Consider the following 16,504-nt stretch of genomic DNA (forward strand, 5'->3'; position numbering starts at 1 on the left):
CAGCTGAGGCCTTAAGCATCTGACTAATGAGAACATGGCCTCCTTCCCCTCCTCTCCTGTCTCCATCTCCCACCTAGTGGCCATCATTCATTAAATCTTTTACTTTATTGTAACATGAAACCAAACAATGGCATCACCCAAAACTATGACAACACATGTGTGAAGCTTCATCACTGAACTCTCATCATATTACTTACTTTTCCTTTTTTGTGAGAAAGATCAGCCCGGAGCTAACATCTGCCAATCCTCCTCTTTTTTTTTGTTGCTGAGGAAGACTGGCCCTGGGCTAACATTCATGCCCATCTTCCTCCACTTTATATGGGACGCCGCCACAGCATGGCTTGACAAGCAGTGCATCGGTGCACGCCCAGGATCTGAACCCCGGGCCACTGCAGCGGAGTGTGCACACTTGACCGCTACGCTACTGGGCCTGCCCTTTACCTACTTTTTCTGAGGAGAGTTTCATACATTATAACATCTGAACAACACACTAAGATTCAAATGGCTTACAGTACTTACATTTCTGATCAGGCAAAATTTATTTATTTTTCTCCTCTGAATCCACTTGAAAAAATTTAATGCACCTACACTTGACCGGTCTGAGAATAAAAATTTAATCTATCATTTATAAATTCGGTATTATATTGGTTTTATTGAACAGAACTGCAAAGACCAAAAATTATCTCCAGATGGCTTTCCTTCCAACTGATAAGAAAACTTTCAAACAAGAACATCCAGTATTATTATTGCCATGCCTCAACTCTACTGAGACAAGGAGAAGTACAACTGACAATTATTAAACTCATAAAGTAAGGTAAGTTAAAAAATTAACAAAATTTCTGTAATTTTAAAAAGCTGGAATGCAAGTGATTTTTTTAGAAAGGGAGAAATGGTTCTTGGCTAGTTTCTGGTGATGTACAGGAGAGAGTGATGTAACAGACTGAATACCTTAACCATAACAAAAACTACCTGAATGATTTATGTCCTTGGGCTTATAATACGGCCATGCTTCTTGCTCCTTAGAGGGAGAAAGAGCTATTCAACCACTCTCTCTGCGTGTTATGTGTGCACATTGTGTGTGTGAGCTGTCCTCTTCTTAGCAGCCACAACAAAGAAAATAATTGACCGTGGCGTGAGTAATCTACAGAAGAAGAGCAAAAAGTGGTGGGATTTGGACTGCTTTTTAGATTCATTTACTCAATCATTCAATGAATTGCTCACGGGGTACCTATCATAAGGCAGGTGTGCGGCCAGGCCCTGGGGGTGCTAAGATGAAAATGACACAGTCCTGGCCCTTCAGGTTTTGACATTTTAGTTGGAGAGATAAGGTATACTAGCAAATGCGGTAGAAAAAGAGGTATCAGAAAAACATAAAGACCCCACCTGGAGGGTCGTTTTAGTTCACCACTTCTGGTTACTGATAAGGACATGAGGGGCAATAAGGGAGATAAGGATGTGTTAGAATCCAAGCACAGGAACCAGAGGGCATGGAAGGCACAGGAGCGCCTGGTTCTGGGCTCAGGGCAGCTCTGGGATGACATGGCAGGAGTGTGTGGATTCCACTTGAAACCTGTCCCATCGACATGACTCTACTACTCCCCAGTCTGCTTCTCTCCGACCTGCTACCACTGGCTCCCTTTTCTTACTCATACTTTCTGTTCCCTTCTAACTTGGGCTCCTAGGTGGCCTGGCATGGTCACGGACCCAGTTGCACCTCATGACCATGCAGCTGAGATTCTCACTTCTTCTGGGTTCTTCATTTAATTCCAGTAAAAGGAAGAGAGAGAGAAGAGCTGATGGCTCCAGCTTTTCTCTTCCAGCTGGGTCCCAGCCCCTGGCCACACTATGGACTGGTGACTCCTGAGTCGAGGGTCACACGATCTAAGCCCCTTGGCAGCTCAGGTTGAAGGGAATGACTCACATCTCCAGGGAAGACACAGAAAAGACCTCCTGGAGGACGCGGCCTTAAAGCTGGTTTTGATGTCCAAGCAGGGCTTTAGGACAGATTGGAAAATGGGATGGACATCCCAGATGGAAAACAGAAAAAGAACTTCAGGTAGGCTAGAACACAACACATGAAGGAGAAGAACACTGAGAAGGGAGGTTGAGGGTAGATCATGAGGCCAGTGCACGCTGTGTAAGGAAACTGGATTTTATTCTACAAAGGGGCAAAGAGGAGCTATGGAATGGAGAAAAGAACTGCAGTTCTGCTCCAGGAAGATTACTCGGGCAGTTTAATGCAAGGTGTATTGGAAAGGAACTACAAGAGGTGGGAGGTCTGGTTCATTTCTCAAGTCCAGCTCCAATCCTAACTCAAAGACTGGAGACAGGTACACTAGTTGGGGGCAACTGCAATGGTCTGAAGGGAGACTCACCAGGGCGTGAGTAAGTGCACAGGCCATGGCAACACAAATGGGCAATAAGCGGGCAGCAGAAAAGAATGCCCGTGTGGGCAAGCAGGGGGGTCATCACTGTGAGATGACTTGGCTAGAGGGGCCAGGCCCACTGTGGCTCTACTGGCTTCATGGAGTACAAGAAGGGGAGATGAAGGTCACACACAAAGGCTCCACAGGGAGATGGTGACAGCTCACCGAGGGCATATGATGCAGATACTGAGATCCTTCATGAACCCCCCCAGAGCTACCAGAGCAGAAATTAGAGGTCAGGGTTGGCGGGTGACAGCGAGGAGCAGAGGAGGCAGCGACAAGGTCTGGCAGCCACAATGGGGTAAAGTGTGGCCACAGCAATGGACCCTGTGGGCTGCAGTTTGGGCCCTTGGCACAAACACCTCATTAAGGTTAGCACCACTCCCAGGGCGAGAGGGACTGGGAAGGGATCCACATGTGGGTGCAATGGATGCCAAAGGCGCCGTGAAGGAGAGAGAAGAGGTCGACAATGAGAACTGTGGGGTCTAAAAGGTACATATGGAGGGGAGGGGTGCAGGGAACCTGCTCTGTGGGAAACTGTGTGTATAAACACTGCCACCTCCAGCCCTTCTTACCAACAGCTACCTTCCAGATAATTGCAGTAGCCACCAGAGGTTCAGGGCCAGCAGACTGTCCAGCCCTGCGTGTAAGCAGCTGGGATTTTATTCCAAGGACAAAGGGAAAACCACTGAAGAACGGAAGCAAGCCGACTTGATTGCTCTCACTTTGTGAAGACTAGACGAGGGGCTGGCAAGAGCAGGAATGGCACAACCAGCTAACAACCTCCTGTACTTCTCTCGGGGGAACGGTGGTGTGCCGGATTCGTGAGGTGGCCACAGAGGGAGAGAAGAGGCTCTGCCAGAGAACCAGACGTGAGGAGAGAGGAATCAAGGATAATTCCTAGAGCGTCGGCTGGAAGCACTTAGGCCATTGTTTACACCATTTATTGAGATCAAGAGTTGTGCGTGTATATGGTAAGTCTGAGATGCCCATCAGACATTCAAGTGGAAAGGTCAAACACGCAGCCAGCTCCGAGCCTCCATCGCAGGGGGAGAGACTGGGCTGGAGATAAGAAATTGGGAGTGTTCCGTGTCCAGGGAGCATTAAAGCCACGGGTCTGTGAGGCCTTCTAGGGAGAGTACCAGAAAGAAGAACGTAGGCCCAGGACAGTCACTGGAGTGTCCAGAGAAGTGACCACGAGACAGGAAGAAAATCAGGACATGATGTCATGGAAGTGAAGGGAGGAAAGTCTCAAGAAAGAGTGACCACTCGTCTCTGCTGAATGCTGTGGGGAGGTCCAGGGAGATGAAGAGAGAAATGTCCTTGCCTTTGGCTGCAGGGGGCTGTAAGAGACTCTGACCAGGCAGTTTGTATGGAGCAATGAGGAAGGAACCTGCATCAGAGTGTGTGGGAGAGGGAATGAGAGACGAGACAGCAGAGCGGGGAGTGCAGACAAGCCTCCCACAAGCACAGCAGAGAAACAGGGCAGTGGCTGGAGCAGAGTACAGTCAGGGAAGCACTTTCTAGAGATGCACAAACTTTTACACTTGCCCACAACAGAATGGGAGGAAATGGTGGTGCAGGAGAGAGAGGGAAAAACTATGGAGATGAAGAGATGGGATGCAGAGCACAAACGGAAGGACTGGCATGTAATGAACAGGACACTTCTTCCAGGGCAGCAAGGAGCAGAGGGCAGGGCTGGGGATTTGGTGGTGGGAAGGCGAAGGTTCTCGGTTTCTCAATGAAGTATGCAGAGATGTCATTAGCTGAGAGAGAGAATGTGAGTGCGTGCATGTGAGTGTGCACACAGGAAGTCAGAAGATAGGAGACAGGGCATGAAATGGCCATCTTGCAGAGTCAGAAAATAAATTACCAGGAAGTATCCTCTGTCCTGTAGGGCTGATGCCCACTTGAGGTCTGTGTTCACGACCAGATGTGCAATGAGTTGATGCAACTGTGAGGTTTCCTCCAGCCACATGCAGCTGTTCTGATGTGGCCATGAGTGGCTGAGGTCAACCAGGGTCAGAAGTTATTTAGTCAGGGGAGATGGCAGAGGGACAGGGGAGCAAGATTGTTCAAGGTGTCCGCAAGGGGGCCATGGTGCCTAGGCGGGCGAGGGAGGCAATCCTGATGGTAAGGATGTGGTGGGTCAGGGCACTGGAGCCCTCAGTGGTGTGTGAGCTGTGGCAATGGGGTGGGAGGAGGGAAGGTGCTGGCTGCGCCTGGAGGGTGCATTTGCTGGAATGAGGAGGTCTAGGGAGTGACTGTGGAAGTGGGTGATTAGTGAGGGGTAGAGGAAAAGCACCCCCGGAGTGGAAGAACAGCCGGGGGACCAGGTGGGCATCACCCATATGGATGCCAACATTCCCAAGAAACAATTACAGGAGCAGCGTGAACCGGGGAACCAGGAGCTAAAGTCGCGAGTCCAGGAGGAAAGGTGACCAAGAGACTGGTGGCGAGTGGTCCACACCTTCTAGGGAGCTGCAGTGATAGAAGGAGGAAGGAGGCGGGGTAATTTAAGTGTTACTGAGGTGCAATGAGAGACCTGCTGCGTGAAAATTCAGCTCCCACCTGAGAAGGTGCAGGGAAGGCTGTGGCCTCAGGGACATTTCAGACCAGGAAGGGGGTAATGTTCAGAGAAGAGGTGGAAGGGAGTTCGCTGAAGGTGTATTTGAGTCCCAGAGGACGCAGGGGCAGGCTCTGGGAAGGTGGGGGTTCGGTTCTACTGGACAATGTCCCTTTCTAGTCTGTATCCTGCGGCCTGGCTCTTCTCCACTTTTAAAGGCCCAGGGGCAGGTCTGCACCGCAGAGGCCCAGCTGCCCAGCTACTTGAGAACTTTCTACCCAAGGGTATGCTGGTGGACCAACATCTCGAGGAAAGGATGGGCAACTGAGAGAAAGCAGAAGAAAGCTAACACAAAGGATGAGGAGGGCTAGTAAGATGACAACTAACTCTGAGGAAAAGGCAGGCACGGGAGAAGGACCAGTTAAAAGGAAGAGAAGCACTTCCAATTCCTGAGCAAGTAATGAAAGTGACAGTGGCTGCAGCCCTGAGGACAACATGTAATATGTAGTAGGTGGTCAGTTTTTTAAATTAAAAAATAAAAACATTCATAGCTGTGAAAAAGAAAAGATTCTTAAGGCTTATCGAAAAAGAAAACACAAAATACACCAGCAGGGACATGTTGGTCAAACTCCCTGTTTTATATCCGCCAGCCCCCTGCCATCTAGGTACGGGCACAGCGACAACAGATCTGAGCAGAATGAGCAGAGTCCCAACCCAGCCAGGTCTGAGCAGCTGGCAGGCTCCACGTGCTCGGGCCTCAGGAAATGCTGAGTGGATATCGAACTCCAGGGCAACAAGAAGTCAGCCAGGTTATTCGTGCATTCCATCTGATATTTGAAGAGCTGCTGTCAGCTCGGAATCGTACTCTGACTATCCTAATCTATACCCTGACACAAACAGGCCAGCATAGCATGTCTGTATCGGGGACGTTCATTACAGCTGTTAGTCTCTTGCTGCTATCATTTCAACCAAAGGTCTTTATCAGAATTTAGCCCAGTGGAAATGACAGCAAGAGACTAAAGGTTACTGTTTTAGTGAAGAACGTGAGAAGGAAGCATAACCATTCCCTCATTTCAAGAAAACCACTATCGTACCCCATGTTCACTGCAGTATTATTTACAATAGCCAGACATGGAAACAACCTAAATGTCCATCATTTAGGATATAGAAAACGGATATCTAAACGGATATAGAAAATGCGGTATATATACATATAATGGAATATTATTCAGCCATAAAAAAGAAGGAAACCCTGCCATCTGCAACAACATGGATGGACCCTGAGGGCATTATGCTAAAGTGAAATAAGTCAGACAGAGAAAGATAAAGAGTGTATGATCTCACTTATATTTAGAATCTAAAAAAACCCTGAACTCATAGAACCAGAACAGATTGGTGGTTGCCAGTGGCAGGGGATGGAAGGTGAGGGAAATGGGTGAAGGTGATCAAAGGTACAAACTTCTAGTTATAAGATACATAAGTCCTGGGGAGGTAATGTATAGCATGGGGAGTATAGTTAACAACACTGTATTGTATATATGAAAGTTGCTAAAAGAGGGTAGATCTTAAAAGTTCTCATCAGAAGAAAAAAAAAATTCATACCTATGTGTGGCGAGGGATGTTAACTAGACTTATTGTGATGATCATTTTACAATATATACAAACATCCAATTGTTATGTTGGACATCTGAAACTAATATGTTGTATGTCAATTACATCTCAAAACTGGGGGGAAAAATCACTATCATTCAGTTGTGACACAATAATAGCAAAGCTAATTAAAGAAAAATTGGAAAGTACCAGGGCCAATGGGCTTAGGCTGGGGTGTGGTTCTAATGTGAAAGGATGCAGAGGACTCAGGGCTAGCTCTGCTCTCCCTCAGGGGGGAGAAAAAAGATAACTTATGGCTTTCACTGTGCAGATAACACAAAAATCTGTATATCTATTCCTGCTTTCTCTCCACAACTCTAGTCTCACATGCTGCTAGATGCTTCTACTTATTTTCTCTTCAAACACATCTAAGAGGAGTGGCGGCATCTTCACCTCTGTGTGTTCCCACAACCACTCAATAAAAAAGGAATGAATGAGTTCACCTCATTTGTCAATGCCCATGCGTGTGGTTACACAGAGAATGATTAGCGTAAAATGGTATTAAAATGAAGGGATAAAGGAAATAGAAGACTAATCTGATGAAGTATTAAAATCCAGGAAATATCATTCTCAATACCATGATTTAGATGGAAGAAAACTGATCTTCTCGGCACAGCATTACATTTGACACAAACATTATTCTCAATTTTAACCCCAACACCAACCAAAGAAGAGATGCCTCAAGTCTTCTGTGCTAGTGTCTCTGCAAGAGAGGTTAGAGGGTGAGGTCACATTTACACACCTCACTGCATGTGACATGGGTTGACAAAATGAGGGGATGAGAGAGGAAAAAGCCACATTCGAATGTCATGAACCTTCTTTTAGGGCAGATTTTTTTTTATTGTAGTAAAAAGCACATAATATTAAATTTACCACCTTAACCATTTTTAGGTGTACAGTTCAGTAGTGTTAAGTATATTTACATTATTGTGCAACAGATCTCTGGAACCTTTTCATCTTGCAAAACGGAAATTCTATACCCTTGAATGCTTATGAACTTTGACGAGTGACCCTGTACCCTGGTCAGTGAGGCCCAGGCAGGGGCCTGGCTCTGAGTCCACGAAGTGAATATACTCTCCTTTGGAGAAGAGCAGAGAGGCTCTGCTTCACAAAGCAGTGAAGGCCCTTCTTTTTTCCCACACACTTAAAGGCTAAGTGGGCCTATAAGAAACAAGATCACAGCCAATGGATAGTTTAACCAAAATTCAAATGTGCTGTGCACTCAGAGGGACAACAGACGTTATGTCCAGCTCTGGGTAAATTCATTGCCATCACCACCTGACGATAAGCTATCCATCATAAGATTTTAGTAGCTGGTCCCAAAATTATTGTCACTTCTCTTTTTAAATATTCAACATACCTTGGAATCCTGAGACTATTTGTACAACATCTTCATACACCATGAGAGTAGCAGATCGTTCTGGAAGCAGGCCAAGGCTCAGTGAAGAAAATACTGCAAAAACAAAAATGGGTATAAGGGAGTGCTGACACTTAAATCCAAATGTCCACTCTAATTTTTCCGGTACTCTGCATTCTTTGTATTGTCTGATTTCAAATCAATCAACAATACTGATTTTTGGTACTGTGACATAAGAAGAAATATATATTTGGTCTCTGCCCCTGGTTCCTGACATGGAGCTCCTAAATCCCTTGTAATTTCCTGATGGGGGATCAGAGCATCTTTTGTTCTAATGAGGTGACTCTTGGTGGGCTCCTGGATGGCTTGAGGATGGGGCTTGGTCACAAGAAAGACCAAGCCGTGATTAGAAGCTTGGGGGGGCTGCCCCGTGGCTTAGCGGTTAAGTGCGCACGCTCCGCTACTGGCTGCCCGGGTTTGGATCCCGGGCGCGCACCAACGCACCGCTTCTCCAGCCATGCTGAGGCCGCGTCCCACATACAGCAACTAGAAGGATGTGCAATTATGACATACAACTATCTACTGGGGCTTGGGGGAAAAAAAAAAAGGAGGAGGATTGACAATAGATGTTAGCTCAGAGCCGGTCTTCCTCAGCAAAAAGAGGAGGATTAGCATGGATGTTAGCTCAGGGCTGATCTTCCTCACAAAAAAAAAAAAAAAAAGAAGAAGCTTGGAACTTTCAGCCTCACCTCCCATCCTCTGGGAAGGAGAGGGGGGCTGGAGATTGAGTTAATGATCGATTTTGCCTACATGATGAAGCCTCCATGCAAATCCCAAAAAAGTATGGGGTTTGGGGAGCTTCTGGGTTGGTAGACATATCCACATGCCAGGAGGGTGGAGCACCTCAACTCCACAGGGACAGATGCTCCTGCACTCAGCACCCTTCCAGATCTCTCAACCTATGTACCTCTTTACCTGGCTTTTCATCTGTATCCTTTACAATATCCTTTAGAATAAACTGGCAAACGTAAGTTAAGTGTTTCCCTGAGTTCTGTGAGCCATTACAGCAAATTATCAAACCCGAGGAGGGGGTCGTGGGAACCCCCGATTTATAGCCGGTTGGTCAGAAGTACAGGTGACAACCTGGGACTTGCATCTGAAGTGAGGGCAGGCTTGTGGGACTGAGCCCTTAACCCGTGGGGTCTGCACTAACTCTGGGTAGTTACTGTCAGAACTGAATTGAATTGTAGGACACCCAGCTGGTGTCCAGAGAGTTGGAGAACTGGTTGGTTTGAGGAAAAAACTCCACTGGTCTGGTGTCAGAAGCACTGTGAGTAGAGAGAAAGGAAACAGTTTTTCCTTTAAGTACGATTAGCAAAAGACTTCCAAATGCTGCAATCTCTCATGTAACAACTGTTTGCCCTACAACGGTCAACCATTTTTTACTCATTACAAGTTTTTAGTAAAGTGTTTGAATCTTTTCACAGTAGGACTATATTAACGTACACACTATATGAATGTAAATATATAAAGTTAGATATTAACATAAAAAAAACTTTAAAAATACAGGCTTAGGTTAATGTGCGCCTCATGATAAAAGAATATTCCCCCCTATTCTGGGAACTAACAAGATGATAGAACTTGCACTATTTTAAAATTCTTGTTTACGTACATGGACTTCCAACTAAAAAATTCACAAAGCCTACAAGTTTCTGGGTAGAACATGAATTTAAGAGAAAACAAATAAATGTATTATGGAATAATAATAATCACTAACATTACTGAACCCTTGCTAACATGTCAGACATTATTCTAAGTGCTTTAATTTGGCAATTTATTTAAATCTCAAAATAACTCTATGAAATAGGTATTACATGCCCATTTGACAGGTAAGGAAACAGGTTTATAGATAAGGGATTAACATGTCCAAGATCCCTTGGCTGGGGATTACTGAAACCAGGATCTGAACTCTAGGGTCTGTCCTCTACCTACTCAGACTCAAATTCTAAGGCCCCTCAGACTTTATCCAACCCAAGTCTCTAGGTTTAAAGAGGACGAAACTGAGGCCTACATAGGTAAAGTGACTTTCTGGGAAAATATCAGGAACGAGAAATATCAGATGCTAAGAATATCAATTACTTAGCACTGCTGGCTCTTAATAGCGCCAGAAGGGACCAGCGAGCTGGCCTGGGACATGACCCCTCTTTTCATAGACTCTCTACATAGTCAATTTATTTAGCTGCCACTAAATGCAAGCCCAGTGCTAGATCCTGTGGAAAAGATCAATGTCTGTGCCTTCAAGGGCTCTACATTAAAAGCAGACTAGGACACACGACAGAGCTGTAACACAAGCAGAATGTGGCAAGTACCATGAGAAAGATAAGATGCACCTTGATGCTGTGAAAACAATCTGGTGGTTCCTCAAAATATTAAACATAGACCCAGCAATTCCACTCCAAGAGAACTGAAAATCCATATTCACACAGAAGCTTGTACACAAATGTCCATAGCAGCATGTCATAATAGCCAAACAGTGGAAACAACCCAATATCCATCAACTGATGGACAGATAAACAAAATGTGGTCTATTCATACAATGTAATATTGTTCACCCATAAAAAGGAATAAAGTACTGATTCATGCTGCAACATGGATGGACCATGAAAACATTATGCTGAGTGAGACACCAGATGCAAAAGGCCACATATTGTAGGATTCCATTTATCTGCAGTGTCCAGAAAAGGCAAATCCATAGAGACAGAGAGGAGATTCGTGGATCCCAGGGACTGGGGGGGACTGGGATATAGTGACTCAATGCTAATGGGTACAGGGTTTTTGGGGGGTGAAGAAAATATTGTGGGATTAGATAGTGGTGATGGTTGTACAACCTTGTGAATTACACATTTCAAAATGGTGAATTTTATGGTACATGAATTATATTTCAAATACAAAAACAAAAAAAAGAATAAAGAAAGAATTCATCTTGGGAGTTCAAAGTTGGGAGAGAAATCAACACCAGGTTTGGGAGGGAGCATCAGGTAACGCGTGGGAGCCAGGACTAAAGGGAGGAACCTAACTCGGATAAATCTTGCAGAACCACTTCAAAGGTAAACAACCTTTTTTAACAATGACCCCTTCTCCCAATGGCACTGGATACCTAATGGTCAGGAAGAAAGGACAGATTGTTGTACCCATGTTGCCTGCAGGAAACAACTCATCCCCAAACTAGCTAGCGTTGTACTCTCTGCCTCTCCAAGTGCAGACACCTGGACCACCCTGCCCCCGAGAGCTCACACAGATCCTGAATGGCACTCCTTGGGCCCTGAAAACCTCTGCGCTGACTGGTCTGGGGGTCTCTGAGCTCTGAAATCACCTGTGATCAGTTTTTCAAGATGTGTGTGCCCATCGCAGGGTGCTTAGTAAACATTTCTAACCTACAACATTTGGGACTTCCATACATAAGGCATCTGCTGTAGCAAACTGTTTCTCAAACGATAGCACTGAAATGCTGTCTAGTAAGAGCAGGAAGGCTGGGATGGGTCTTGCAGAGAAAATACATGGGCTAGATAAGCTTCCTTCAGGCATGAGTTATAGTGCTGTTGGCTGTGAGTTCAACAGTAATGAACAAAAATATATATTAAATAAGGTGTCTTTCAACAGAGCACACATAAAACAAGATGATGTATTGATCAGCTGACGAAAACGTGACCAGAGGCTCACAGGAACTCAACCCTGCACTTCCCCTAGAAGTAGTGACTCAGTATTCACTAATTCAATGTTCGTGATGACTTTACAGAACATAACTACTGTGAATAGTGAGAATCGACTGTACTTTGTGCTGCTGTTCTCCTAGCAAAGGTGGAGTTGTGGTGTCCAGATACCATTTAAAACTTCTCTCCATTGTTTCCAGTGATTTCTCAGTGTGAAAAGAGGAGGGGGTCAAACATTTTCTTTAGATATAACCTAATAAAGATCATCTTTCCTACTTTGTTGGGCTTCTCAGGGTTCTGTCCCACGTCTACTCCTCTCTACTCTTCAGGTGACCTCATGGTTTTGATTCTCACCTCAACACTGCTAATGACTCCCAAACCTTCTGAACCCCAGATCCTTTCAAACTAAAGGCCAAATGCATCTAGTGTGCCAAAGGCAGCTCAAATCCAATCTACCTTACCCTAAGCTCGTCATCAACCATGATCCCAACACCCATTCCTTTCCTCCCATCTCCCCTCCCTCCCTAGCACCTCCATCCATCTTGCCTGAGCAAGGGGAGAAGGGATGCACAGGGAGGAGGAAGGGGGCTTCTTTTAACCTCCTGCATCAATTGAATCAACTTTAGGGAGGTCTCCCAACCCCATCGCCCACCAGTTCTATCTGCTCTATCACCAGCCAGAAATCTGAGATTCAATTCACATTTCTTCTAATTCGTCTTTTCCCTTATGTCTCTCCCATCTAGTCCCCAAGGCTTTCTAGAATATTTCTCAGGTTTATCCCCCTTTCTCTAAAATTTCCCTAAATGATCTCCTCAGTTGTATCTATATCAATTCTACTTTCCATAGCTCACAAAGCAGTGGTCTCAAACTTTAGTGAACACTTTTGTCCACAAGAAGGGTGGGGTTGCTTGTTAACGCAGATTCCTGGGTCAACCTTCCCCAGACTGAACGGTTGAGTCCTGGAACCTGTATGTTTTTATAAGCACCTCCTGATGCTAATATCTATTCATCCTCAAGACCCAGCTCCCCACTCATCCCTCCACGAAGCCTCCGTTCACTCATCTAAGCTGGTTAACGTCCCTCTCCAGCCTCCCCCCACGTACATATACACATATAAATCCATCAGAGTATTTATCCCATTAGACGGAAATGGCTTCTGTGGCTGACTTCATAACTAAACCGTAAACTCCCTAGGGGCAAGTTCTGTGTCTCTAGAGCTGTATTCTCAGTGCCTAGGGCCGTGTCTGGCACACAGTAGATACTTAATAAATAAAAATTGAACTAAAGAAAGTTTTGTGAATGAGGGTAGATGCTGGGGCTCCATAAGACAGGTGCAGCAGCACTAGCGCCCACATGTCCCAGAGGCAGCGGGGCCCCTGATGGAGCATGTCTAGTGTTCAGTGGCACAGCGATGAGCACTAACATTGGGACATTGCCAAATACTGTGCTGGGTGCTACATATTCACCGAGCACCTACCGTGTTTTAGGCTCTGTAAGGTCGTTGACATATGTTAACTGCTTTTTAATCAGAACGACTCTACGAGGTGGTATTAGCTCCCTTTTACAGAGACTGGCATCAAAGCTAGAGGGGCTCAAGCACAGATTGGGAACCAGAACCCAGGTCAGTCGGTTTCCAAAACCCAACAGCCCCCACTACCCAGGCAGCATCTCCTCCAGCTCTCAGCCCATCCTTGTCACTCACCCAATCTTGGTGCCGACAGATGATGTGGTCAAGGCACTAGATGGAGCCTGAGGTGAGGGGACAAAGGGGGACCATCTGCCACTCCCCACCTACCCCATCCCAAGCTGAATCTGTCTCAGGCACCATCCTTGCCCCTTGTTGTGGGCAGACCGCTTTGAAGTGGTGACCGGTAATGCAATATCGTGATTTATAATAAGAAACATGTATTTGGTCTTGGTCCTGTTCGTGGCACAGAGCTCCGCAACCCCTTGAGTTTCCTAAGTCATGAGAGCGATAAAGGTGTCTTTTGTTATTCATACCAAGCCCCTTTCAACCACTCCAGAGTTTATGTTCATGTAGCGATTTTTGAGCAGGCCCTAGACAACCACAGGATCAGGGCTGGGGAAGGGAGAGGGGCTGGAGGCTGAAACAAACACTAATGGCCAAGGATTTAATCAATCATGCCTATCTAATGCAGGCTCCATAAAAACCCCAAAGGACAGGGTTCAGAGAACTTTCAGGTTGGTGAAGACGTGGAGGTGCTGGGAGGGTGGGAGGCCTGGAGGGGACACGGAAGCTCTACACCCCTTCCCACATACCTTGCTCTATGCATCTCTCCCACCTGTTTCTTTAATAGCCTTTGTAATAAACTAGTAAATAATCTAGTAAGTAAACTGTTTTTCTGAGTTCTATGAGCCACTCTAGCAAATTAATTGACCCCAAGGAGGAGGTCATGGGAACCTCTGATCTACAGCTGGTCAGTCAGAAGCACAGGTGACAACCTGGACTTGGGAAAGGCACCTGAATCGGGGTAGGGAGACAGTCTTGTGGGACTGAGCACTTAACCAGTGTGATCTGACGCTATCTCCACGTAGATAGTGTTGGAATTGAGTAAAACTGTAGGACACCCAGCTAGTGTTGGAGAATCTGAGAATTGCTTGATATATGGAAAAAACCCCACACATCTGGTGATCAGAGGTGCTAGAAGTGAAGAAGAGTATTGAGAGCAGAGGAAACACACAGGAGTGTTTTTCCTTAGCAGGTAAGACAGGGAAAAGAAGAAGACAGTCTCGCCATCCCTCCCCACTTCTTTGGCCAGCCTTGCTCTCAGGCCCACAGAACTGAGGGAAGAAGCTCCGCTCCAGAGCACTGCCTCGATCCCATCCTGCTAGTTATAATCAATAAGGCACAAAACAGCACGTTGGGGAAGTGAGCAGACACCCTAAGGCTTTGATTCCACTGTGTGCGTAGAATAAAGGGGAGCCCAATCAGCTTCATGCCAGATCCCACCTTTCCTTCCCATAACAGGCCCAAAAAGTAGAGACTAAACCAATATTTTTCTGATTGTCTGACTTCCACTTTCAAAATCGGACTCCATCACTTCCTGACCACGAGCCCTGTTCGGAGAAAGGTTAAGACCACCTTACCGGGGAATCGGATTGGCTTCCACGGGGCAGAGTTGGGCACGTAGGCATGCTTCGTGGCGGTGACGATCAACTGACTGCCCAGCTTATACTGGAACTTGACGAAGGCGACGCCATCTGTCCCCGAGGTGCCAGAGGCGATGGACACCTGGTTGGTGAAAATCTCAATGAGCGCGTCGGGGACGGGCTGATGGGTGCTGGCGTCACTGATGTGGACCTTCAGCGTGACCTCTGGAAGAAGGAGAAAGCGACACAGAACAGCTGCTATTAATGGGGCCACTTCAACAGTGATTCTATTATAACTGCGATAGGGGGTAGAAAGTGGGATAGGCTAAGAAAATCTAGATCTACATCCAAAATAGGAATCATTTTAACCAGGAAAAATTTTCTTCTTACAGACCCCTTTTTACTTTACACGATTTCCTATTTTCTTCAAAACCAATGCCCGTCACCAACTGCTTTCCTCTGGCTCCTCCCTGCTCGCACCAACACATAATTGAGAGAAAAAGTCTATCCCTTTAAGACGTTGTGCAACAAACACAATACTCTTTTATCCCTCCCAGCGTTGCTGGCAAACACAGCCCAAACAAACACGGCTGGGCTGCCCCAGAAGGACCCTGCAGGCTCTAAGATTTGCAGCCATATTCTTCAACAGTCCTGGTGACATGGAAACGGGCAACCCAGGCTCGCTGTGCTGGTAATCATGAAGACTAGTCCAAAAAGTGGTCCAAAATATCTTTAAAGGGGAGGACCAGAAGAGTGGGAGAAGAGAAGGTGAGAAGAACAAAAGGATTAAAAGCAGCCATTTGAAAAGACTGATGAAGCTGAGTTAGTAATATCGGCAAAAACAGATAATGAATGTGGGAAATGAATGGATTCAAATTGACGTTAAAAAATTAAAATGGGGGCTGGCCCCTGGGTGTAGTGGTTAAGTTCGGCGCGCTCTTCTTTGGCAGCCTGGGCTCGCGGGTTTGGATCCCAGGTGTGGACCTACACCACTCACCAACCATGCTGTGGCGGCGTCACACCCACAAAATAGAGGAAGATGGGCACAGATGTTAGCTCAGGGCGAATCTTCCTCAAGCAAAAAAAAAAAAAGGGAGAAGACTGGCAACAGATGTTAGCTCATGGCGAGTCTTCCTCAGTCAAAAAAAAAAAAAAAAGGATAATTTTCATTTATTCATGCAAGAGATGTTTTCTGAGCTGCTACTCTGTGCCTAGAATTGTTAACTGAGCAAACTACAGTGGTGAAGAAAAGTGAGCAGACAAGCAGGTGCTATGCCTGCGGGGACGTGTTGTGCAGGCATGAGGGGAGTACTGATGGAACGGCATGTGCAAAGGCTCAGAGGCAAAAAAAAAAGCCATGCTTCCTGGAGAAACAGAAACAGGTTCTGAAAGCTGGATGGAGAGTGTGAGGAGTACGAGGCTTAGTGAAAGAGAAGGCTAGACAGGCAAGTAGGGGCCAGATCATTCATGGCTTTAGAAGTGACCTAAAAGGATCATTTTTTATCTCAAGGGCAATGGGAAGTCACAGAGGAGTGGAAATCCAATTTGTTACAGAAACTTCTGGCTCTGGGTGAAGGACCGACCCAGGAGAGGCAAGACTGGGGACTAAGCATCCAGTTAAGAGGCCTCTGTAATAACCCAGGAAGAGATGGTGGTGGACCAGACTCCAGCATCATGGTGGACA

At 46.1% G+C, this 16,504-nt stretch overlaps 1 protein-coding gene across 1 annotated transcript in view; it reads right to left on the minus strand.

Annotated features, from left to right (window-relative positions):
* FAM171A1 (family with sequence similarity 171 member A1) overlaps positions 1–16,504 on the minus strand; it is a 130,117-nt gene that overhangs the window by 43,042 nt on the left and 70,571 nt on the right. Inside the window, exons 2-3 of the mRNA XM_058532479.1 lie at positions 14,818–15,045; positions 8,003–8,095 (exon numbers count right to left, since the gene is read on the minus strand). Of these exons, the coding sequence (XP_058388462.1) occupies positions 8,003–8,095; positions 14,818–15,045 (321 nt within the window). The remainder of the gene's footprint in view (positions 1–8,002; positions 8,096–14,817; positions 15,046–16,504) is intronic.

The sequence above is a fragment of the Diceros bicornis genome, chromosome 36 (genome assembly GCF_020826845.1).
Source record: "Diceros bicornis minor isolate mBicDic1 chromosome 36, mDicBic1.mat.cur, whole genome shotgun sequence".
Lineage (NCBI taxonomy): Eukaryota > Metazoa > Chordata > Mammalia > Perissodactyla > Rhinocerotidae > Diceros > Diceros bicornis.